This window comes from Hyaena hyaena, unplaced genomic scaffold, assembly GCF_003009895.1.
Source record: "Hyaena hyaena isolate Hyena2069 unplaced genomic scaffold, ASM300989v1 scaffold_653, whole genome shotgun sequence".
Classification (NCBI taxonomy): domain Eukaryota; kingdom Metazoa; phylum Chordata; class Mammalia; order Carnivora; family Hyaenidae; genus Hyaena; species Hyaena hyaena.
In genome coordinates, this window is record NW_024081287.1 from 1,062,244 (window position 1) to 1,086,686 (window position 24,443).

The window sequence follows — 24,443 nt, forward strand, 5'->3', positions numbered from 1 at the left end:
GCATGGGGACTTCAGAGAGAAAAGGGAAAGCTGCCAGGGCGTGTCCTACGGCACGTTAATGAACCCTGGACACAAAGTCAATGACTCACTTCTGGAAAAAACTGCTAGTCTTTTGAGGAAATGGGAAACATCTAAAATCGTATTTAAAAGGCTACCAATACATTTGTTTTATTCATTGCTTACTTTAACATTCTTTCAAAGTGTAGCTTTTAAAAGCAGCTTGCTTTGGGATGTTAGATTTATCCAGGTTAATTTATACCTCAAATATTTTTTATGCATTTTCCCCATTTTGAAGAGACATGCAATGTTGAATTCATATATACATAATTTTAAAGTATATAACCACAATTAAAATAATGTTTATGTTTAATAAATATTTAACACAATATTGAAAACATCAAGATTTGGCAATGATTTCTCTTTAAATATGAATGGTTAAACTGTTAGAAGTTAGCAGGTTTACAAATGAATCACTCAGTAGTTTTAAGATGCGTTCATTCATTGATTGACTCGCAAACCCTTCTGTGAGAAGCTGCTGTGTGCCACTCAAGGAGCTTACAATCTCATGCTGTTATAATAGATGTGGAGACTAAAACCTAACCTGAGCAATATGAAGAACCTAACCTCTAACCTCATACATAAAATGGACCTCTCACAGGTTGGGGCAAGCCTTATGCCCCTTTCAGAGTTTCTGAGGTCCTCCAACAGTGTTCCTTTCATGGGCAGTGGAAAGGAGAGCTATGTGAGATTAATCACAGGAAGGGGAGGAACAAAGAGAATACCCCTTCTGGACTGAAGAGGTGACAGTTTTCCCAGGAACCATTATTTGAAGAGGAGATGGAAAGGGTAGCCACCATTTTGGTAAATATTTGCAGAGTATTAACAAAACTGATATTTAGATATTAAACTTGTTTCAAGCTACAGCCACTAAGTTATTAAAATTTTTTTTCCAAAAACAACTACCATATCTTGGAAAGTGTTTAAACTAATCATGTTGGCTCATGTTTGACGTTAAAATAGTTTAAATAATCAGTTTTAAATATGTATCCAGTTGTGGATGCCTCTTATCTGATGAGTTCATCTCCTCCGCAGTTTCGGTGTCTGAACTGCTCAGCTTCGCAAGTCTGCTCTCAGGATGGCCCTTTGTATCAGGTAAGAGGCACTCACGACTGTACATATGACCCTGACGAAGCCCGCCAAGATGGTGATCGCTCGCATCCCAAACTCAAGTTTCTAAGACATGTCATTTTGCAAAACTAACATGCATTTGAGCTACAAAATATCATTTTTCAATTTACGTCCCCAGAGTTTCCCATTATTTTAGTTATCTCGCATTATCTATTTAATTTCACAGAATTAAAAAATGAAATTATAAATGTTAAGGACATTATTTAGGAGTCAGACATTTTTAATAATTACTAGTTTCAGCCCTTGAGAAACCTCTGCTCCATATTGGATCTCTGCTCCATAGTTAGTTAACCCTTCTTTGTGTAAGGGTTTTTTTTGTTTTGTTTTCTGTGTTTTAATGAGTCCCCTACAAGTGAAAGATGAAATGGCTGGTCAAGTGAGGGTCAGTCGCAGCGACAGCCACATGTAACTAACTGTGAGCTCGCTCAGGTTACTTCTACAGAAATGATAGTGGACTGATTTTAAATGCATTGGGGAAGACTCTCCTCAGACCCACACCCCAGTTATCTAATAGAAGTGCACCTTGTATTGGGGTAGTGAGGGGTAGCGATGCTTCTCCCTTTCACCGTAACTCCTATGTGCGTGGTCTTTTGCTTTCAGTCTGGGCACTGATGTCTGCTTCCTTAGAAATAAAGATGTTCTTAAACGCTGATCTAAAGTATCAGAGAACAACTGAAATAAGATCAAATTTTTAAAAATCCTCAAAATTCCCTTTTCTTCCTTCAGCACTTCATTAGGGATTATACAGTCCTGTCACAGAGTTGAACTTGTAATTAACATAATACACCTTTAGCCAAAATTCAGCTACAAGTTTTCAAGGGAAAAATTATCACTCTTTTACTTCAAGAAAATATTACGTATATAGTTTTATACTACTTAATTTTTAAATTCCATGAAATGGACAGTTTTCTAGGAAAGTACCAGTGGACCAAAATTCACCCACGAAGAAAGAAAATTTAAATCACTAAGTCATGAAAGAAAATAATTACTAGAGAATTCCTTCCTTAAAGTATACCTAAATAGCTTTATGGTCACCCTCTCTCCAATTTTCAAGCAATAGATCATTCCCATTATAAGCTGTTTTAAATTATTAAAAGATGTAATTCTTCCAAATTAATTTTATAAAAGTAACATAATCATGATACCAAAAACTGAGAACCCCCAACTAGAAAGCCAGTATCAATTTCATTTTGAATACAAATACAAAGGTGATAAATAATATACCAAAAGAATAATAAAAAAACACTAAATAGCATTTTTTATCAGAAATGTAAGAACGGCTTGATACTGAGGGAAGGGAAGTAATATATGTTGCATAATAGAAACTTATTTTATATATACGCACACACAAAGTCAAATCAAAACCATCAGTAGATACTGAAAAGGCATTTGATAAAATTCATTAAGTCCCAGTTTTTTCTACCAGCTTATTTTAAAATTTGTCAAAAAACAAAAAGTTGAAATAATACAAAAGAATATCCTTTACTTTTGCTTAGATTTTATCAGCTAACATTTTGCTACATTTTATGCTCCCTCTTTCCTTCTCTTCCCTTCTCCTTATCTTATTAATGTCTTTATAATTCTGTCTATTGTTTCTTTGTGGAACTATTTGAAAGTAAATTCCAAGTATCATGACAGTTGACCACTGAATATTGCAGCATTTGTTTCCTAAGATCAGAGACTTCCTTATAAATAACAAAAATACCACTTCACACACAAGAAATTTAAATAGTATATTCAATATTATAGAGGTGTCATTTCTTCCCATAATTAGGTTATCAAGTTTGATATAGTTCCAAACACACTTTTACCAGATTCTTGTTTAACTTAACAGAAGCACCCATTCTGAACTCCCATCAGGAAGTACAAGCCAGCGCTTCTGGTCAGTCACATTTTTCAGTGGGTAACAGGGGGCATGTGCACAGCCACATACCAAAATGCAGGTGTAAGATGAGGTAATTAATATAGGGCACTGGCTTAAACACAGACATATGAATCAAAAGAATAGCTCAGGAACAGACTCTAGTGTGTATAAATCTATAGAGTATTTCAGGTTAGCGGAGGAAGAAAGATTTATTCAGCAAATACCTACTGAACACTTAACTATGCACTGGGTACTCTTGTAGGCCCTGGGGACACAGAGGTAAAAATGAACAACTTCCTCATAGAGCTTACACTCTAATGCTGATAAGAGATGAAAAATAAGTCAGTCAAATTTGTAGTGTTAGAAGAAAAACTAAGAGAAGTAGAATATTTTAGATAAGATAGCCAAAGGAAGACTTCTTTCAGGTGGAGATTCTTGATCAAAAGGAAGTGAGAGAAATAGCTGTGTGTGTACCTGGTATCCGGTGCTTCAGGCTAAGGGAACACAGTGGAAAGATCCAGAGGAATGGTTATATCTGATTGGTTGAGGGTTGCAAGGAGGCCAGCAGGGCTGGACCAGAGACCATGTTTGGCAGTTGGCAGGGCTAATCAGTAAACTCTGCAATAAATTTTACTGAGACTTGGTGGTGGTGATGGAGATTCAGTTCATACCTCACATTATAGGAGATTCTTGTGGCTTTAAGTGCTAACTATTAAAATAGATACCATCAAAGATCAAGAAGAAACATAGTTGAATATTCTCAGAGTGGGGATGGCCTTTTTCACTGTTCACCTAAAAGGAAAAAGAGGACAAAGCAAGCTGACTGTTAATATTGGAAAGTACATGGCAGAAATACCTTAACTAAGGAAATATTTGCAGTATGTGACAGAAAAGTTTAACAGCCTTAACACATGAAAAATTCATGCATATCTGTAAGACAGTTCAACCTGTCATAGAAAAATGAACAAAAGACCTCCGTAGGAAAGTCACCAAAGAAGGAAACAGAACTGGCTAATCATTCAAAAATGCTTAACTTTTTTAGAAGAAATAAATACTATTTTATACTTACTAAGTTGCCATGTTAAAAGGGAAGAAAAGATAGTACTCATTGTTGAGGCCATTGAAGAATGAGCAGTCATATTACTATTGGCAATGTAAAGATAGAATAGCTTCCTTGGATTCCAGGGTGACAGTATTTATGCTGTTTGAACCAGCAATCCCACTCCAGGAACAGCCCTGATCATTGGGACAAGATTAATCCATAATCTCCAAAAATAATAATTAAACATTCAGCAAAAGGAAATTTATTGATAACTTATGATTCTTTTCTACAAAGGTATTATATTCTTCCTTTGAAAATGATCACCAAGGGGGGCACCTGGGTGGCTCAGTCTGTTAAGCGTCCCACTTCAGCTCAGGTCATGATCTCACGGTTCCTAAGTTCAAGCCCCACATCGGGCTCTGTGAGGACAGCTCTGAGCCTGGAGCCTGCTCCAGATTCTGTGTATCCCTCTCTCTCCGCCTCTTCCTCTACATGCCCTCTGTCTCTCTTTTTCTCAAAAATAAACAAATGTTGAAAAGCTATTTTTTAAAAAAAAGATATTAAATAGTATCAAAATAAGTTTCAGAATTTTTAAGTGGAAGTTAAAATTTTACATGGACAAAATTATTTACCAAATACGTGTAGCATGATTACAGTCTGGAAAAAAAATATATGTACATAGGCCAGAAAAATCTACACTAAAATAGCTATGGTTGTTACCTTTGGATGGTGGTATATAAATGATTTTCCTTTTTTCTTGGTGCTTTTCTATATTTTCCAAGTCTACCATGAAACCGCATTACTTTTATGATAAAGATTTTTTACGAAAAGCAGAGTATCAATCAAGGTCAATGTGATTTATCATTTCCCAAAGTTATCCCATTTGAAATCTATACTGTGGAAGTATCTTTTATTTTAGTACATGATGAGACTGAAGACTAGCAACTCTACAAGTAAGTCCCTTCAGGGCAGTCACTGAACCCTGAAGGGTGATGCTCCCCTTTTCCTGAGAGTTAGCACAGCGCCGTTTTACTTTGCAAACTGAAATACAGATAGAACTTAGAATAGATCTTAGCAGTTCCCAGCATTGTAGAACACATAAGGTGACACCTCAGCTGTCATCGTAGAACAGACACAAATGGTTACTTGGAGAAAAGCAAACCGTTTTCAACCAAAACCGGAAAATCCTGACCACTGACAAGCCATTTTACTTCCCTCTCTGCCTTCATCCCTGTAGAACTGCTGATGGAATCTTCTAGATTTTAGGCATTCTAGAATGAGTGACTTTATCATTTGCAGAAAGCATGTAGCCGCAACAGAGTCTGGGATGGAGAACAAAACCAGGAAGGCTGTTGTGGCCGAGGGCAAGCGCTGGCTGGGCCAGGACAACGGGAAGGAGACCCTACCCTACTCCGGGGTCGGGGGTCTGGGTAGCAGTCCCCACAGCTGGCTCAGTTTCACAAAACCCAGGCGTTTTTTAAAATGCAGATTCCTCTGCCTCATTCCCGGATATTCTCATTCAGAAGGAATAGAGTTTAAATAAAAACAAACAAAATTTAAACCAAACAGATATAGGCCATGGAAATCTTGAGACACTGTGACTTTTACTCCAGCTCTCAGAACTGGCGGTGGCACTCCTTACGTCCTTGGCTGGGGAGAGCAAGCCCTGGAGATTTCCATTCCCATCCTCCAGTCCCATCCTGAGCTGAGTGGTTCAAGACCAACAAGGAATCTTCCTATAACCTACTTGTGATAAGTGCAGTAATGGTCATTTTAGGATTCTAAAAAACCTCAGCCCATCCCTTTTGCCTGTACGAAAGAGGACACAATTTCCTGGCCTGGACTTTTGTGTTCACCTACACTGAGATGAAGAGGACCCATCAATGATAATCTGAACACTTTCTTGGTTTCATAAAAGGAGCTTCTCAATGAAATTTCCTTTAAAAAGGGGGAATCTCCAGCTTTCAGGAAAGGAAAACCGTTGGTTCTCCAAACCAGACTTTGTGACATTAGGTTCTATATAAGGGAAAATAGCAGGTGAAAACAGGTACTAGAGTGGCCATGTGACAGATCATATGCCCTTTATATAAGTGCAGGAAGCAGTTTCCTCTCTAGTATGTTAGGATGTGGGATACCTTTTATGTAGTCACAGCAATGCACGGCAGTCCATACCTTTCAATTATAGGAGTCCACTCAGAATAAGTAATAGTATCAACTGACTGTTGAAAGGAAGTAGCAACCTAAATGTTCCATGTAACAGTTAGCTATGTGTGTCTCAGTTTTAAAAGACTATTAAAGTTTCAGTGTTAAAAAAAAATCGTGTCAAACCTATTAAAAAATGTGATTTGTGAAAACGACCCCAGTTTCATAGCAAGAGGTCTCTGTTAATTTGTGACTCAGTGGGCTCTCAGAGACAGCAGCTTGGATGGAATCCAGCCCCACGAGGCAGATGACTGAACACCTTTAAGCAGGGAGCAGAGCACTCGGTCCTCCCTGAGTATTACTTCTGTATGACCCACATACCCAGGCACTGTGACCTCATGAGCCTTTGAACTTGACCTTTGTTACATATTAGAGAAAACTTGCCTGATTCTAGAAAAATAATGGCAGTTTAAAACTAAAGCATCTTAATGGTAACTAGTCCTTAATTGTCATAATCACTAGTACCAGGAAATATTGTAAATTACACGTCTGCATTCTTAAAGGCTTTTGTATATAATCTATATTGTTTTCATTTTTCATATAAACACAGTCTTATTCATCATCATGTTTTTATTTTATAGTCCTACCCCATGGTATTGCAGTATCGACCAAGAATTGATTTCGGTTAGACCAAGGGGCCTAGATCCCACGGAGATGACTCCTGCACTCTTTGTTTACTCATCAGCAGATCGCACAGGGAACGGTGTGTGGACGAGAGGGACACAACCAGACTTTCAGCATGCAAATAAGGCCACTGTCTGTCTCTAAATTGTTAGTTGCATTTATGTTGTTTCTATTAAGAGTGAACCAAGTGCCATTCTGCTCCTGACCCCCCGCATACGGCATTTGTGCTGCCTCCCAGCGTGGACATCAGCCACGGTTGCTGTCAGCTAAGTGTGCAGCTGCGAGTCAGCCTCCCGAATACTTTGCTTGCCGGTTCCCAGACTGTTCTGATGTTTGATTACACTAGTAATAGGACTCAATCTGTGTGGTGTTGCAGTTTTCACGTACTTAATATTTTATTAACTTTTGTTTAAATAGAGTACTGTACAAGAAATAATTATTATACCTTGAAGTTATTTTGTATGGAAAAGTATTTAGAAGAGTGGTTTTTGAGCCACGGTCCTATTCTAAGCTTTTTCTGTGTGAAATAGTTCACTCTTGAATGTGCAAGACTTTGGGGGAAGAATTCCACTTATTCTCATCATCAGAGCACATTGTAATTGTAGACATTTTAAGTCCTCCAGCTGTGGGGTCTACCACTGCACAGGGAGGCACGGTAGCCCTCCAGATTGAAAACGTGTGTGACCTGGTGGACAGCCACAGTCCGATCCAGAACCATTGGAAATACTGCAGCTGGTCACACTGACTTCTGACAAAATTACTGCATCAGCAAGGTCAGTCTTTCGTGATGCCTTATGACGAGCAGGTGCTGCTTCGTGAACCATCACTGTGTAGCCCGTTCTACGTGTGCGTCCTTCTGTCGTGGCTCTCATTTAATGAGTGTAACGTCTCTTTTTAAGTTGGCCTTAGGTGTGTGTCATTGTGGCATGCAGAGGGTTATGATGATTTTAAATATTAGGATTTTTAGGGCAGATAATATTAGCTATTTTATGGATTTTAGAAGTCTCAAGCAATTATAAATTAAAACTGTTACCCATCGCATCTCCAAACCACATGCGTCTAATAGAGTAACTGCAGTGTAGTAGGTGAACACGCTAACCAAGATTAATGATTTGAGACGATTCCATTTTAAAGCAGGGGTAAATGGGATTCTTGTTTTGTACATAAATTCATTAAGGTCAGAGCTGGGATTCTGCAGTTCGGTTAAGTCTTCCATTCATTCTGAGATTAGTCTGCAAGTCAGAGAAAGTCTCATTACCTTAAGTTATATGAAGAACTTTGTTTTAAAAACTTACAATTGTTTTCAAAAAAAAATTTCTTTCGAAGTTTTATTAATTGCCTCAAAATAAGCTAACCTCTGAAACTTAGGAAGAGTCTTCAAAGTTGGGAAACCTGTTTGAGAGATCTGACATGAGCACAATCCGTGTGTTACACACGTGGTTTTATACTGTATACATTGTAGACACGCTACAGTTTCCAATAAGATGTATCACAGACCAATGCCTTCTGAATCTCAAAATGCTTTTTAGGAATGAAACATCGTACAAATCTAAAAACACAAAATACAGCTAAATCTTGATGCATTTCACCATATGAAAAGCTGAAACTTCCTAATTATGTTTTCCATATGTCCTTGTTTCAAGTCAGAAAGTCTCTATTAAAGATTTCTGTTGTTTTTGTTTGGACTTTTGTGAAAAAGGTTACAGCAGTGCTTTCTTAATTTCATTTTGTTAGACTGTGTCTGTACCTGGAAGGACTCAGAAGCAGAGCTTTTTAAAAGGCAGATTTTTGTTAACTCTTTAAAAATGGTTAGAACAGACCATTGCACTCAACCAAAACCAGAATCTGCTCTCTACCTACAGAAATAATTTTACTGTGCTGTGAAATCCAATTCCCTGCCATCCCGGAGAAATTTTAATATTATAAATTTGTCACATCTAGGTCAGTGATTCAAGTAGTGTTTTACATATGGAAGTTAAGTCAAAATGAATTGAGAGTGCATTTTAAAATAAAACCGCAAAGGAGACCTGCGTGTTTTTGAGTCCCCAGCCAAAGCGTAGAGCCTTCAGTGAGTTTTATATATACATGAGCTCTCTAAATGGGGCCTGTTGCTGCCTCATCACATGTCATTTTACTGTTTTCCAAGGAAATATATAGGAATTATGGATTTGGGAATAATTTTATGTAAAATTCCTTTATTCATCGTTCACATGTTAACACCTTAATGGAAATGCAGTGGAATATGTGCCAAAACATGTGAAAGGAAACCGTACGTGAAGAAGGGATCAGCTAGCATTTAGGGAAGTGTACCGTTTAGCACGGTCCTGAGTGATCGGCGTCACTATTCAGAACCACGGACTTCTTCAGCCGACCTCCTGTGGTATATTCAACGATCATTTCCTAAGTATGGGACTACTTTCATGTCTAAGCAATACACTAATTACTCCCTAGGTCAGCTTGTGGAATTTGCAAGAAACCAGATGCAGGAAAAATATAAAGGCGACTTTTGCAGTTAGTTTTATCAACTTAGGGTGCTAATAAAGCTCTTTATATAAATAAGCTGTAGGAATCACCCTCTGAATCTGCAAAATTGGAGAATAAAACGAAATTAAATTTGTTTAAACCTGTTGTTGCTTATGCAAGAAACTGAAAGAACTTTACCTTCCATAAAGGTAACTGGTTTTCTTTGCCTTAGATATCAAAGATGGAAGAGGGTAAGGAAGCTTCGATATAAAGAAGGACTGTGGTCCATTAGTACCACTATCATTGAAGTAATCACATCAGTTAATAGAAAAATCAGAATATGGCCTTTTCTCTAGATGAGCAGAATACTTTTAAGAGGTATAAAAAATAAACTAAAAGTTTCACTGATGAGGTAAGATAAGGTCATTCAGTCTGGGGTGTGGGCACTCTGGGTAAAGTCTTTTAACCGCTTTTAGAAAAATGGAACATTTCTTTATTCACTGAACATCTGTCCCATACTAATAGGCGACATTTTATCAATGTAATGAGTTTGCTCAGCTGTATTTGTACACTAAAATGAAATCTAAATTTAAGTGATTCTTGACGAGGGAAAAGTGTGTTATATAATATTGTCAACTCTTTAGCTTTAGTGAAATATTTAAGAGAAAGTGCCTCGTTGCTAAAGTGCATTTCTTTTAGATTCGCTGTCTAAGTTTTGAGCTACCTGTTCCTGCCTCTTATGAATGGCTTTATATCCAAATAGGCACTCATAAGTTAATCGCTTTTTCAAAGATTTTCATAAGAAGTAGAGATCACCAAAGACATTCTACTGTTAATTAACAATCATGCTAGAGAGACCATTTTAACATTTGGAGGTTGGAATTTTTTTAGGTCGCAATTTCAGTTTATATAGTTAGGCAATAACCTTAAGTAACTGCTAAAATATCACCAAAGAAAGGCTTTAAACTGATTTTTGTGGTGAGATCAATCAAATGTAGGTTTTTCTTGGAATAATCAGAGCACACTCCCTCTCCAACAATGTCCCTTGTTTTTCCAGCACCATCTGGCAGGGCTTAGGAAACCCTCAAAGGTGAGAAAGAGATAAACACCACAGTTAGCTCCCCACACATGCAAGGGGAGGAATGCATCCTTTGAAGAGAATATTGAAATTGAGATTTTAAGTTCTAATTTGAGAAGCTCTCTAATTCATTTATGGAGGCCATATAAACTAAACTTAGGCTTTATTAAGTTCCGGGGTTCATAGTAATAGGAGAAATTTCATGACAGACTTTGGTAAAAGTGCTGACATGCTTACTTATATAGAACATAGTACATTCTATTGGACTTAACTAAGTAAATGCTTTTTTTGGTATTCAAAAGGAAAGTTTTCATAAAGGCCAATTTTTTTTTCTTTAAAAAGTTAACTCTTTGTCTTGTTTCTCAGTGATTATTGTGATTAGAATTTAGCCATACAGTCAAATTTGGCAAAACGGGTCCCAGATCAAGAGCATATACATCAGGTTAAGCACTGCCCGTCCACCGTTCTCCCTGGGAGCTTAGGCTTTGGCCACCATGAAGGTCAAACTCACGTCATGCAGCCTGATGGGCCACTGGGTCAACCTCCTTGGATCCACTCTGCTACATATTCTGGTTTATCATAAGGAATCTTCCCTCAGGCTAAGCTTTATACCAGTAAGAGGTTGGTTGTAGGAATTGCAAAAATGAATCCCTTTGCCATAACTTTAATCTTTTGGATTAGAAGAAAACCGTGAAAATGTTCTCATACTATACAACATAGATCCTTACAGTAAGGAATGTAACATGCCTGCCAGATCTGATCTATGGAAAAAAAAAATAAAAAAATAATATATATAGTAGAGACTCAGAAACCCTTTGAAAGCACAAAAACACCATCCAGTTCTGGATTTACTTTACACCTAGTTCTGTAGTATTTTGATGGAAAAACATCAGAGTAAAAGGTCATTAAAATGTACTTCTACATTACAAGGTTTTTATGGTTTTCTTTTCCCTAAAACAGAGTTATTTTCCCAGTAATTTAAAATGATTCTCTTCCCAGGGTCATGTAACCTTCACAAAAAGTATATTTACTCAGTCTCCTTACACTGTCTTTGCAAATAGAACTAAAATGCTTCAGCACTTCCTTTTCAGAAAGTTATGAAATTAAACTTTAATTTATTTTAAATGCTCAAATATGTATACTCATTATGCCCCTTTTTCTAGGATTCAGTACTGAGACATTGTTCAGAAATGCCTTTTAACTGTCTACAAATATAGAATCAAGTGAAAGAGATCTGTGAAAATACCGAGTCTAGTTTTCTCCCATCTTTCAGAGCTTCATGGAATAAGAAACTAATCTAGTACAAACGAAGAGTAAATATTTCTGGGCACATTGTACAGTCATCAGATCGTCTACCCCTAGCCTGCACCTCAGTCCACTGGGGCAGAAGTTCCACACATCAGAAATGTAATGGGATCAGCCTCACATTTGGGGGGGTTGGTTTTCTTTTGCTGTATTTTTTAGAATGGGGATGGGGGCCTAAGTGTCCTTACGAAGCTGCGGCCCACGACGAGAGCTCGGGGGAGAGCGCCAGCCCTCCGCTGCCTTCCTGCACTTGGCGGCAACAGCACGCACCCGCTTGTGATAGTGCAGCCCTCCCGTCAGGCAGGGCCGTCACAGGATATACTGTACAGTTCTGTTGCTAATTTTCCTTTGAAATATAAAATATTTTAAGCTTTTTTTGTCAAAAGTGGTAACATCTTAATACAAATAAAAACCTTTTTGTGGTTGTAAGATTTAGCTTATGAATCATTCAAATTGAAGTGAAAGATTACCAGGTCATTGTTAATGACTTCGTCTATTAAGAATATATGTATTTTTGTAAAGGAAAAGCACTTGTAGATATTTAATCAGTACAAGATATATGTCTGTTTTGCAGAAATAAAATGCTGCTTAGAGATTCTCTTTAAATATTTTTTATTTTTGTGCTCAAATGTATTTTCTGTTGATCTATGGGATGTTCTGTATAAAGCTGTATGGTTGTACTGTTGGGCTAGATTCTTTTGTTTTTTAAAATCTGGACTTAGCCAAGTATATTTGACCATGTTAAAAATAGTATCTTTGTTATTAAAATTTTGATTGCATAATTTATTGTTGCGTATCATCCTTAATATTAGTGGTTGTAGATTGCAGCTTCCATTAGTGTAGAAAATTTTATTAAAGTTTTTGAATATCTGAGATCATAAATATTCTCTAAAGATTCTCGAACTGCTTAGTTTTAAGATGGTAGGCTGCGCCTCAAGTAATACTTGAGGTCTGCGCGCGCGCACACACACACACACTTTAGAACAATCTCTTATTTTGTTAGCTTAATCAAATCTAAACAACCCTTTGAAAGAAACTGAGTGTCAAAGAAAGGCCCAGGTGACTTAAAAGACTGATGTCTGCAGCCAGTTAGACTATAGTTTTGTTTTATTAATACATCTGTGTGTTCTTGCCCTAGGAATTCTAGTTAGGCTCACGTCAGCCATTCACGTCGGGAAGGTGCAGCGATCTCTCTTTCCCGTCGTCACTGTGGTGCCTGAGCTTGGTCTCGTGTTAGTGACACCATGGTGCTGGCTGGCACCCCAGGGCACTCACAGGGGAGGGAGCATCCTCTGAGCAAAGCTGGACTCCTCCCTGCATTAGCTTCACCCCCTTCAAGGCCATTGCAGAATGGGAGCAAACATGGAGACTGTGCATGGGAAGGGCTCAGAAAGGTAGCACACATTACTTTGGTCACGTGTCATTGGCCAGGACTCACTCCCATGGCCTCCCCTCCCTGAGATGAAGGCCTCAGGCAAGGCTGGAGGACACAGTTAGGCCAAGTCCGGAAGGGAAGAGAAAACAGGTTTGTGACCTGCTCATCAGTGTCTGCCAAAACTCCACGGGAGAAAAGGGGTCACAGTTTTCCAGCTCTTAGAAGCGTTTTGTCAGCACAGGCTCAGCTCTCATCTTCCCACTAGTTTAGAAAGGTGTGGAGGAGTCCAGTGCTCCCACGAGGCCTGAGAAGCTGAGGGCCAGTCCTGCTTGCTATGTGGCCAGGGGATTTGCAGGCAGTATTTTGCTGGAAACCAGACAGAACCCTGCAGACACCCAAACCCTGCCACAGAATTTGGGGTGCCAGGACCACCACTATAACAGCCAAGTGCAGAGTCATGTCCAAAAGAGAGAAAGAGGTGACAAGTGAGCACCACCAGCTCCTACAGAACAAAGCCCTGTTCTTCCTACAAAGCCCAGTTCCGATCCCAGCAACTCAGGCGGGCTTATCCAGACCCCTCTTCTGTAACAGCCCACCCATGGCAACGGGACTGCGACAGATGCTTGTCCTCCCATTAGATCATGAGCATCCGGAGGGATGTTGACAGCCCTCGTTGGATAGCCCACCCTCACACAACACACCCGCACTGGCACCCATCAAACCACAGTGGAAGGAGTCCAGATTCCAGAAATAGGCAATGCTGCTGACGCAGTCTCCAGGTGTCACTCCCCTTCATACATACAAGGACAGCAGTCATACCAATTGGATTAGAGCCCCACCCTCTAATTTAACTTAATAACCCCTCGAACATCCTTCTCAAAGACTGTCACATTCTAAGGTACCGGGGGACAGGGCTTCAACACAGGAATATGGGAAGACACTCTTCAGAGAGCCATGTGGTAGCCTGCAGATTGGGGTTCAAATTCAGGATCACTGTTGTATGACTTCGGGCAGTTTACTTAACCCGGTTGAGTCTCTTTTCTCGTGGTAAAGCACAACCGCCCTAACTCACCCCATAGGCTTGTGGAGGAAGCGCTGCCCTAGACGGCACTCAGAGTGACGCCAGAGGGAACAGGGACAGCACAGTCATTCTCCAGCTGCTCGTGTGCACACCCGCCTTTGTTAAATCAGTGCCCTCTCCGATTTGATGTGAGCTAAACGCAAAGAACTCAAATCTTGGGACGCCTGGGTGGCTCAGTCAGTTGAGCATCAGACTCTTGACCTTGGCTCAGGTCATGATCTCACGGTTCAGGAGTTCGAGCCCCGCATCAGGCTCTGCGAAGAAAGCATGGAGCCTGCTTGGAATTCTCTCTCCCTCTCTTTCTGCCTGTCCCCTGATCATGTTTGCCTTCTCTAAATAAATAAAAACAAAAACTCAAATCTTGCTTACCTAGAGCCATTTCAATCTCACGGTAGCTCACAAACTCATTCCCACTGACGTACTAATCCATGAAGGATCCAGCCCAGAGTCTAGCACATAATAGGCACTTTATAGATGCCTTCCTTTTCTCTCACATCCATTTAATCAGCAGAACAAACCTATTTTGGCCCAATCTTAATGGTGTGAAAGGGAGGCTAAATAACCCACAATCACCAGAATGTATTTGGGCCCCCAACCTAGGGCTTCTTGTTCAAGGGTGATTCTGCTCTCACAGGCACTGGCTCTTTGGCTGTGAGAGCTGTGATGTCTAGAGAAGGTGTGCTCGGGCCCTCTGGGCCCCTCCAGGATGGCCCACGTGGAGGGTAAACACTTGCCAGCCAGTGTGTGCCCAAGATGGCACAGCATGCCTGTCATTCCTGTGGTCAACGCACTGCGTTGAGCACCCACTGCGTACCAGGTGCTGGGCTGGGCTCGGAGTGTAGGTGCTGAGCCGAACAGATGCCACCTTTGACACTAACGGAGCTTCCAGCATGCGGAGGAGGGAGTCGTTGAACACAATAAATACACACTAAAAAGAGTGCGGAGTGTTCTTATAAGAATGCAAGGTCCAGACTTTTCTGAGAAAATGATGGTTAAGCCGAGACTTGAAAGACAGGGCAGAGCGAGCCAGGCCAAGCGCAGGGGAAGGCACGTCCCTGAGGGCAGGAGGGAGCATGGAGAGCGCCATGCAGCACGCCCCCTACCGGAAGCCGGGGCGGCCAGCGAGGAGCAACGAGGCAGAAAGCAAGGGGAGAGGATCCGGAGGAGGCGGCAGAGGCCGGTCAGTAGACGCTCCGAGTCCTACGGAGAAGCTTGTATTTTACTCCGAGGACAAGAGGACTGGATTTTAAAGAGAGAAGGGACATCTTTTTTCTATTTTAAAATTATCACTCTGGGAGCACTGCAGAGGCTAGAGCGTTAAGGGTGTAGGATTTAGGACAGAAACGGAAACAGGTTAAAGGCCTAGAGCAGTAGCGCACGTAAGACAGACGGCAGCGGCCCAGGCCAGCGTTGGCGGTACTTGAGGCGAACTGAAGTGGCCACGAAGAAATGCTGTTTTGTTTTGTTTTGTTCATTTTAGTTTTGGGGTTTTGTTTTTTGGAGTTTTTTTGAGAGAGAGAGAGAGAGCAGGGGAAGGTCAGAGAGAGAGAAGGACAGAGAGAATCCCCAGCAGACTCAGCACTCACAGCACGGAATCTGACGCGGGACTCAATCCCACGAACCAGACATCATGACCTGAGCCAAACATCAGGAGTCAGACACTTAACTGACTGAGCAGCCCAGGTGACCCAAAAAGCAGATTTCTTTACACACATCTGCGCCACCCCAGGGGGCCAGGCTCACTGTAACTCAAGTTTTCAGGTGAAGCTCTAGATGGGGGTGGGGAATTCAAAACAAGAAGATGGGGGGAAACCTGGGAACCAGAGAGTATCCACCACCCCCAAGCTCCCACCCTTCCTTAGGAAACCTGGGGTGGGCAGAGAGCAGGAACAGGGAGGGAGGGCGGTCCTGTTTGCAAGGAGACAGAGCAAGGATCCTGAGAAGCCTTCTCCACCAGCCCAGCCCAGGGCCCGCCACCAGGACGCCCACGGGACCTGCTCCCAGCCCAGCACCCAGGCTTGTCCGGTGAGACCCCTATTCAGCCTTCGAGGCCCAGCCTCCAGCACCTGCTGGGATGCTTCTCCAGGACCCATCGCCCATCCTCCCTCCAGGGGTGGTCTCACCCCAGCCTTTATAGAGCCCTGTCCCGTCACACGTTCGAGGGACACAGCCCAACGCCAGGGTCCCACTGATTAACTGCAGGAGGGTAAATTACAGCATCTCCTCTCAGAGGTGACCGAGCCCCTGATGCAAATGTGACATTCAGCTAACAGAGCTCACAAGACGTAACTGAAACCTACTTTCTTGGGTCTCTCACAGCCCCCTTCCACCGGACAAACATCAGCAGCCCCCACAACTTTCTCGGTGTATTTTAAATCCCAAAGCACCATCTTAATTCAGAAATCAGAATGTCCACCTAAGTATATTAATCAATATTCTTTGTACGATCACGCTTCTCTGCTCCTCACCGGGGCCTGGAAAAGGGTCACCTTCCTTCCAGAAATAGAAGGTGGTCAATTTCCCTCCTCCTCTTCCCCTCGCAGGTTTGGGTACCCGGTCGGGGAGTGGGAAACGACACAACAGAGCAGGCTCTGAGCCGGCTCCACACGATCTGGCCCTGACATTTAAGGCTCCCTCTCCTGGCCATCTCTCTGGGTTCTTTGGAGGATCCCTCCCAGACCTTTCAGCCACCACTCGCTTTGCTGGGGCCGTGCCTTGATTTCAGTGGACTGTTCCTGGTGACCTTCACACTCTAGTCCAGACAGTTCTCTCCTCCCACAGGCTGCCATCTTGCGTAGGATCCCTCGTTAGTGGCTCCTAGCTGGTGTCCATAGCCGGGATCCCTCAGGGAGGCCTGAACAGTCCTGCGACACCGCCCCACTGTCAAAGACAACTCTCTTTCCTATCAGCCTGGCAGTAACTCTGTCTCATACTCTCCCCCTTTTCTCTCTCCCTCCCCCTCTCTTCCTCTTTACCTCCATTGTTCCCCCCCCCACACACACACCCCCCATTCTCCCTTACCAGTCCTGATGCCTCAGGACTGAGGGACACATCCCCTGGCCTCTAGATTCCTTTCTGTGTCAATTCCAGGCAAAATGTCCCCACAGCCATAGTACACATAGTGAGCCTCCATGGGGTGCTGTCGATGGGGGGAGGGCCCAGCACCTACCACCTCTCTGCCCCAAGGAATGGGGTTCACAGCCAAGCTCACTCCCCAGAAAACCTCTGCATAAATCTTTAACTCCTGCAGCTGGTGAAGGATGGCCCACTAGGTAACCAGAAGCCTTGGCCAGTTTATGGTCACTGGGTACAGGCAGACTCCTCCCTCTGCCTTCCCTCCACTTCGTGCCCTTCACGTCCCAAGGAACAGAGGCTCTCCAGGCTCCCGAGAGAACACAGCTTGCTCATGGAGAACACAGCTTGCTCATGGTCATTCTGTTCAGCCATAATATAGCTCCAAATGGAGATCATGGGGGTTTCATGAGATCAAACCCCCACACTGGGCTCCATGCTGTTATCATGGGGCCTTCTTGGGATTCTCTCTCCCTCTCTCTCTGCCCCTCCCCCCTTCTCAAAATAAACTTTTTTTAAAAAACATGCACACTTAAGAGGATCTCAGAGCTGCCACTGGGGGGTTGCACCTAAGAGAGCCCCAGAGCCCTGGTTTTGAGTAGGGTGCTGCCAAGGAAATGAGAAGGGATCCCAAAGTAGAAGTAGGAAGACTTCATTCCAAGCTCTGCACTTACTGGCTGCGTGACCTCGGACAAGCCACTTGGCCTCTCTGGTCTCTCCACCTTGGCTCCTTGGGCCTGGACCTCCCTTTCCGGAACACTCATCTCAGCTACTGTGACTTGTGTGGCATCTGTCTTCGCAGCCAGGCACAAGCTCCCTGAGCAGACAAGCCCGTCTGCAGGGCTCAGCCCTGTGGCCCAGCCCAGGTGGATGATGGCGGGGACTCTGCCACACTGTGAACTACACATATGGCTCCTAATGGAAAAGGAGTTGCCCTCCCACTAGCGCCCCTACACCAGGGCAAGAAGGGGTCTGCCCCGCACCGGCCTTTTAGTGAGCCCTGCACATCACAAGCTCTACAAAAAGTTTTTTTGTTTTTTTTTCCTTTTTGGTCTTTAAGGAAACTTTGTTGAAAGTTCAAGGACCAATGGAGTGAACGGGAATTAGGGGAGAGAACATGCCATCTGATTTGGTCTCTCTGGCCATAGGATGCTGTGGGCAAGGGTCATGGTCTCTGTCCCGGGAACTACAGAAGGGGGTGCTGCTTGGGTAAAGTCACAGGCCCCAGATCACCCCCAAATGAGCATCCAGGAAGACAGCTGCTTCCTCTCCCTTGCCTCTGCTGGGGTCAAATAACTCTGAGAGGCCCTGGCTCCCCGGGGATCCTGACGACTCTGTCTCCACCCTGGGTTCAGGTGGGTTCCAGTGGGTCCAGAGAACGTGGGAGCCTGGGCCGATACCCAGCTTCTGCCTCCTGCCCCAGACGGCCAGGGAACCACTCAAGCTCACAGACAGCAGGACCTGCAGTGTTCTGTGGTTAGAGTTTCTTTTTAACGTTTCTTTTGTTTTGCTGCAGAACACGCGCGCACGTGCACACACACTGCAAAGATGAGAAGCATGATCTCAGGACACATGGGCTCTCTCTCTCCTCTTCTCCATGTAGGCACTCCTAACGTTCCGGGGCCACAGCATAGAGAGAGAAATTGGTCAGGGGCAGTCTTCAGGGTCCTGAGTGAGAACAGAGGCTGGCTTGGGTGGGAAGGCTTCAGAAATAACCAAGATATTTAAGCACATGCTACGTGACCTCCATTTGTACCTTGCTTCAAACCCTGCGAATTTAGGGGTGTGTCTGTGTGGCTGCTCAACACTCAGGGTTAATTAGCCATGAGCCATCACTCCTTATGCACTAGGTATTGTGTTAGTACTAGGTCCTTCAATGATTTCAATGCCCAGTGAAGTTGACGGACACGTGGATAAGTAAATTATAACGTGTGTCCAGAGCAATGATACAGACATGGAGAGGCTATGAGGGGAGCACAGAGAAAAGTGGCAAATGCAGGAAGGGATCAGGTTATTTTAGACTTAAGTGCCTCCCTAGCCAACAGGTTGAGAACAAATTAAACTGCCAATCTGGAATCCAAGTGCTTCCTGGAAAAGCTGGAAGAAGTCAACAAAAAAGTCAAATGAAAACAGTAACAACAGCAGCAAAAACTGCTGCTGTTGATTCTTCAGAGGAACCTGTGCCAGGCATTGCACTAGTGCCTTGCACACCTAAGCTCACCCTTCCACGTCTGAGCTCATTTAATTCTCATAATAACCGATCGAGGCGTGGTGACAGTCCTCACTTTGCAGAGGAGGAAACTCTGACCCAGAGAGGTTAAGTGATTTGCCTAACATCACAAAGCTAATAACATAGCTGGGATCTGAGCCCAGGTATGTCACATTCTGGAGCTTACGTCTTCAACCACCATGGCTTGTGGACCGTCTGCACAAACCCTGTGAATTTAGGGGTGTGTCTGTGTGGCACTGGGCTGGGTCATACACCCAAGATCTGGCCAGTGTTCACTATTCCAAAAAGACCTTACACACACCACACACTTCTCAGCTGCTAAGATCTATCCAGCAACTTCAACCAGAGTAGGAGGGTAATTTATGACAAATGAAGAGCCCCTCCCAAGAGAAGGGACATAGAATGACTACGGTGTGAGGCTGGGTGGAGGCGATTCGAGGAGGAGGGATGAGCCATTAGGACTGCTCAGTGGGGAATAGTGAAGAAAGAGAAGGGCACTTGGGGAGTCTATGAAAGAGCAGAAAGCAAAGAGGAGGTGATCAAGATCTTCATCTCTCCATCTCACAGAGGACACAATGCCGAGGCACACAGATGAAGGCAAACATTTTTTTCAGTGTCAAGATTACCTATCCCCTTAGCAGAAGTCAACAATGGTGACCACTGCTCCCTTCTTGAAAAAATTTCTCTTCTCCTGCTTTTCCCCTGTAATTCTGATTCTCACTCTTCCTCTCTGGCTGGCAGGAAAGGGACTTGGTGGAGGCAGGTGGAATGTCTTGGATGCAATATTTAAGGAGATGCTTACTCTCAGGGTCCTACAAATGCCTCCCTCTTCTTCTACTGGGTCTTTAATTAACCAACAGTTGTCTAGACTGGGCTTGGGTTCTCTCCCCTGGTCAGCCCAACTTGCTTCCCTGGGTGATTTCACTTAGGCCCACAGCTTCGATGACCACATCCACACCAAGGATGTGCAGACTGAGCTTCGCCAACTCCATCATTCCTCTGAGCTCCTGAGCCAAATATCCAACAGCCTACCCAGAAGCCTCTTTTGATTGTTTCAAAGACATTTCAAACTAAATATTCTCAAAGCAGAATTTAAAGTCCCCTCTCCCCAAACCATCTTCTTCATACTCCCAGACTCAGTGAATGTTCCCACCATCTATCCAGTCCCCCATACCTGAAACCTAGGGGTCATCCTAGACATAATCCTCTTCCACCAAACCCACCAACCCCAGTAGGTCTATCTCTTTAATAGGTCTTCATGAGCCCTACGTCTAGTCTGCCACCACCATGTTCTCTCAACTGGATATCAAAGCCCTTTGTCCTGGCTCTCACCAATCCCCCTCCCGTGCCCATTCTCGGCTTTCACAACACTATTTACAAATCGCAAATCTGATTATGTTTCCCCATCTTCTACACCTACCCCTCTTTTGCCAAGAGTCTTTTCAAGGCTTCTCATTTGTCTTAAGATAATCAACATCTGTTCACATGGCCTCAGAGGACCTTCATATTCTGAGCTCTGCCTACCTCTCCAGACTCATTGTGCCCCGCATTTGGTCATTAATGATTCTTTGTCCAATTCCGATGTGCATGGGTGGGTGGGAGGGGGGTCCCCCACACCAACAAATCCTCTGTGACACCAGCCGGAGTCCTACAATTCAGTTCAACTGTGACATTACTACCTGGAGATGGTGTCAGATACCAGAGGCCAAGGGTTCAGTCCTAGAAGATCGCCCGCCACCTCAGATGCCAATCACAAGTCCAGACTGTCACCTGTGCTCTGACACACTGGCCGGAGATTGGAGGTTTCAACAACCTCCTCCTTGGGGTCAGTTAATTTGCTCAAGTGACTCCCAGAACTCAGAGAACTAGTTTATTTACTACATCACTAGTTTATCATAAAAGGAATGAACTCAGAAGCCACCAGAGAGAGGAGATGCAAAGGCAAAATACTGGGACGGGGCACAGAGTTGCCGTGCCCTCTCTGAGCAGGTCGCTCTCCCCAGATCTCTACCTGTTCACCAGCCTGGAAGCTCGCTGAACCCCATCCTTTCAGGGCTTTACTGGGGCTTCATTACATAGGCATGGCTGACCAAATCCCTGGCCTTTGGGAATCAGTTCAACCTCTAGCCCCTTTCTCTGGAGGGTAGGACTGGAAGTTTTAACCCTTCAACCAGAGCTGGTTGCCCTGGCAAGCAGCCCCCATCTTCAGGGGTTTTCCAAAAGGCACCTCATTAACATTAACTCAGATGTGGTTGAAAGGGGTTGTGAATATCAAGACTCTTTTATCATTCCTATCATTTAGGAAACTCCAAGAGTATGGGGGGCTCTGTGCCAAAAACAGGGATGAAGAGCAAATACATAAATTGCAGTATCACAGTCACGATTGACAAGTTTCATCCAGACACACCTGGCCCCTTAGGCTTGCTAGTTTCTTCCATTACTGAGGTTTTGCTCACACCTCCCCTTCCCCTGACCTGAGCAACTCCAAAAAATGCTTCACTCAGCTTAATCCTCAGTACCTAATGAACCAACCCTTCCCTGCTTCACTCGGGAGACCCTACTTCAGAGAAGTCTTTCCTGACTTCCATGGCTGGGCTCTTCCCAGCTCTGCCAAGTATCAGATACCTTATGTAACAGGGGCAACTTCATATTTGCAGGATGAGATTAATAGCTACCTCCCATGCTAGCCTGATAAGTCTGATATTATCTGTTGGATTCCCTGTGGCATCTCCAGGGCCCGGGCACAGTGCCTGACACATAGCAGGCATTCCAGGAGTACTTACTGAATGCTTGAATGAAATAAGTTCAGTCTAACGTATGGTAGAATTCAAGACACATTTGATGGTTTGAATTTGACAGTGTTTATTGGGCTTCCACAAAACCTATAAAGTGGACAATTGAACACACAGGGGTTAGGGACACTAACACCCCAGAGAGTCAAAAATCTGTGTACACCTTTTGACTCCCTCAAAAGTGAACTACCAACAGTCTACTAGTGACTAGAAGCCTTACCCATGATACGAACAGAAGATGGACGTGTTCTGTATGCTATATGTATTATACACTATATTGTTACAATAAAGTGAGCTGGAGAAAAGATAATATTAAGAAAATCATAAGGAAGTGCCATATAGTGATAGACCATAACTGCACTTGTGGTAGACATAGTGTAATGTATCAACTTGTTGAATCACTATGTTTTATCCTGGGAACTAATATAACACTGTGTGCTAACAATACTCAAAAAAAATTTTTAAAGCATTACAGGGGTGCTTGGGATTCTCTTTCCCTCTCTCTCTCTGCCCCTCCTCCACTCGTGCTCACTGGCCCTCTCAAAATAAGAAAACTTAAAAAGAAAGCATTACAGAGAACTATTCAGAAAAATGAAAATTATGTCATGTTGTTTTGCATAACTTTATGCTTTCAGTTTGGAAAATACTGACGTGATGAAAGACATACATTTGTATAGCTATTATAAAACACAAATTTAAGGTTGTAACTACTTCTTGAAAGCAAAGTTGGGATGCATAGTTTTCAACCATTTCAGTGCTATTTTGTAAAAACGTTCTGAAGAAAATGTGGAAGATTTATCAAAATTGATAAAGCTGGATAATAGTTAAACAAATGTTAGGTTTAGTATACACCATAATTTTCTATAGTATTAAAATATTTTAGAATTTTGGGGCACCTGGGGGGCTCGGGTGGTTAAGCATCTGACTTCAGCTCAGGTCATGATCACGCGTTTCTGAGTTCAACCCCTCAAGTCAGGCTCTGTGCTGGCCGCTCAGAGCCCGGAGCCTGCTTCAGATTCTGTCTCCCTCTCTCTCTGCCCCTCCCCCACTCATGCTCTGTCTGTCTCCCTCTCTCTCTCTCTCTCTCTCAAATAAACATTAAAAAAATTAAATATTTTATAATTTCAAAAAGGAAATCATAAGGAAACTAGATTTACATGACTATAAAAAATCTGCATATGAAGTAGACCCATGTATTTCAAACCCATGTCATTCAAGAGTCAACTACAGTCTAGGGGCGCCTGTGTGGTTCAGTCGGTTAAGTGTCCGACTTCGGCTCAGGTCATGATCTCATGGTTCGTGGGTTCAAGGCCCGCGTCGGGCTCTGTGCTGACAGCTAGCTCAGAGCCTGGAGCTTGTTTCAGATTCTGTGTCTCCCTCTCTCTCTGACCCTCCCCTGCTCACACTCTCTCTCTCTCTCAGAAATAAATAAAACATTAAAAAAAAAAAAAAGAAAGAGTCAACTACAGTCTGAGTAAGGGCAAATAAGAACCATCTGATACTATAGTTGACTTCTCAACACCCTGGGCTGCCCTGCACAGATCACTTATACACAGAGCTTTTACAATAAATGCACTAGAAAAAATTTTAGACAGTTGCAACAATTTGACAAAACTTGAAGAACCACATAGCTTATACATATCCAAAAAATTTAAGAAAAAGTTGGGTATTATTATAAGAATACAGTATATACTACATGTAACAGGCAAAATATGTGTTAATCAATGGTTTAGGTTACCGGTAAGGCTTCTGGTCAACAGTAGGCTATTAGTAATTAGGTTTAAGGGAAGTCAAACTTATAAGTAGATTTTTGACTGTGTGGGGTATTGGTGCCCCTAACCCCTGTGTTGTTCAAGGGTCAACCGTGACTTCATGGTGCTCAGATCAGATAATTTGGTCCAACTATGGAATTTATGAGAAACTCATGGGAGGAGACTGGACAATTACATTCTGTGGTTAGTTATACCATCATCTTCTTCACTAAGAGATGCTTTTGCAAATATTCTGCTCTTTTGAGTCTTCACCCATCCTTCCCTTTCTCTCTCCTAGGTGACCTTCAAACAACTTCACCATCAGAAAACTCAATCTAATATGCATGTCCTTTGATCCGGACATCCTGGCTTGAAG

At 42.9% G+C, this 24,443-nt stretch overlaps 1 protein-coding gene across 4 annotated transcripts in view; it reads left to right on the forward strand.

Annotated features, from left to right (window-relative positions):
- Positions 1 to 12,550, forward strand: part of PCGF5 (polycomb group ring finger 5) — a 122,724-nt gene extending 110,174 nt beyond the window's left edge. For 3 of the 4 annotated variants that reach the window (XM_039216738.1, XM_039216737.1, XM_039216740.1), the window contains exons 9-10: positions 1,093 to 1,152; positions 6,878 to 12,550. In XM_039216738.1, coding sequence (XP_039072669.1) covers positions 1,093 to 1,152; positions 6,878 to 6,925 — 108 coding nt within the window. In that variant the 3' untranslated portion in view covers positions 6,926 to 12,550. The remainder of the gene's footprint in view (positions 1 to 1,092; positions 1,153 to 6,877) is intronic. The other variant, XM_039216741.1, reaches the window with a different exon arrangement.
- Positions 12,551 to 24,443: the final 11,893 nt, after the last annotated feature.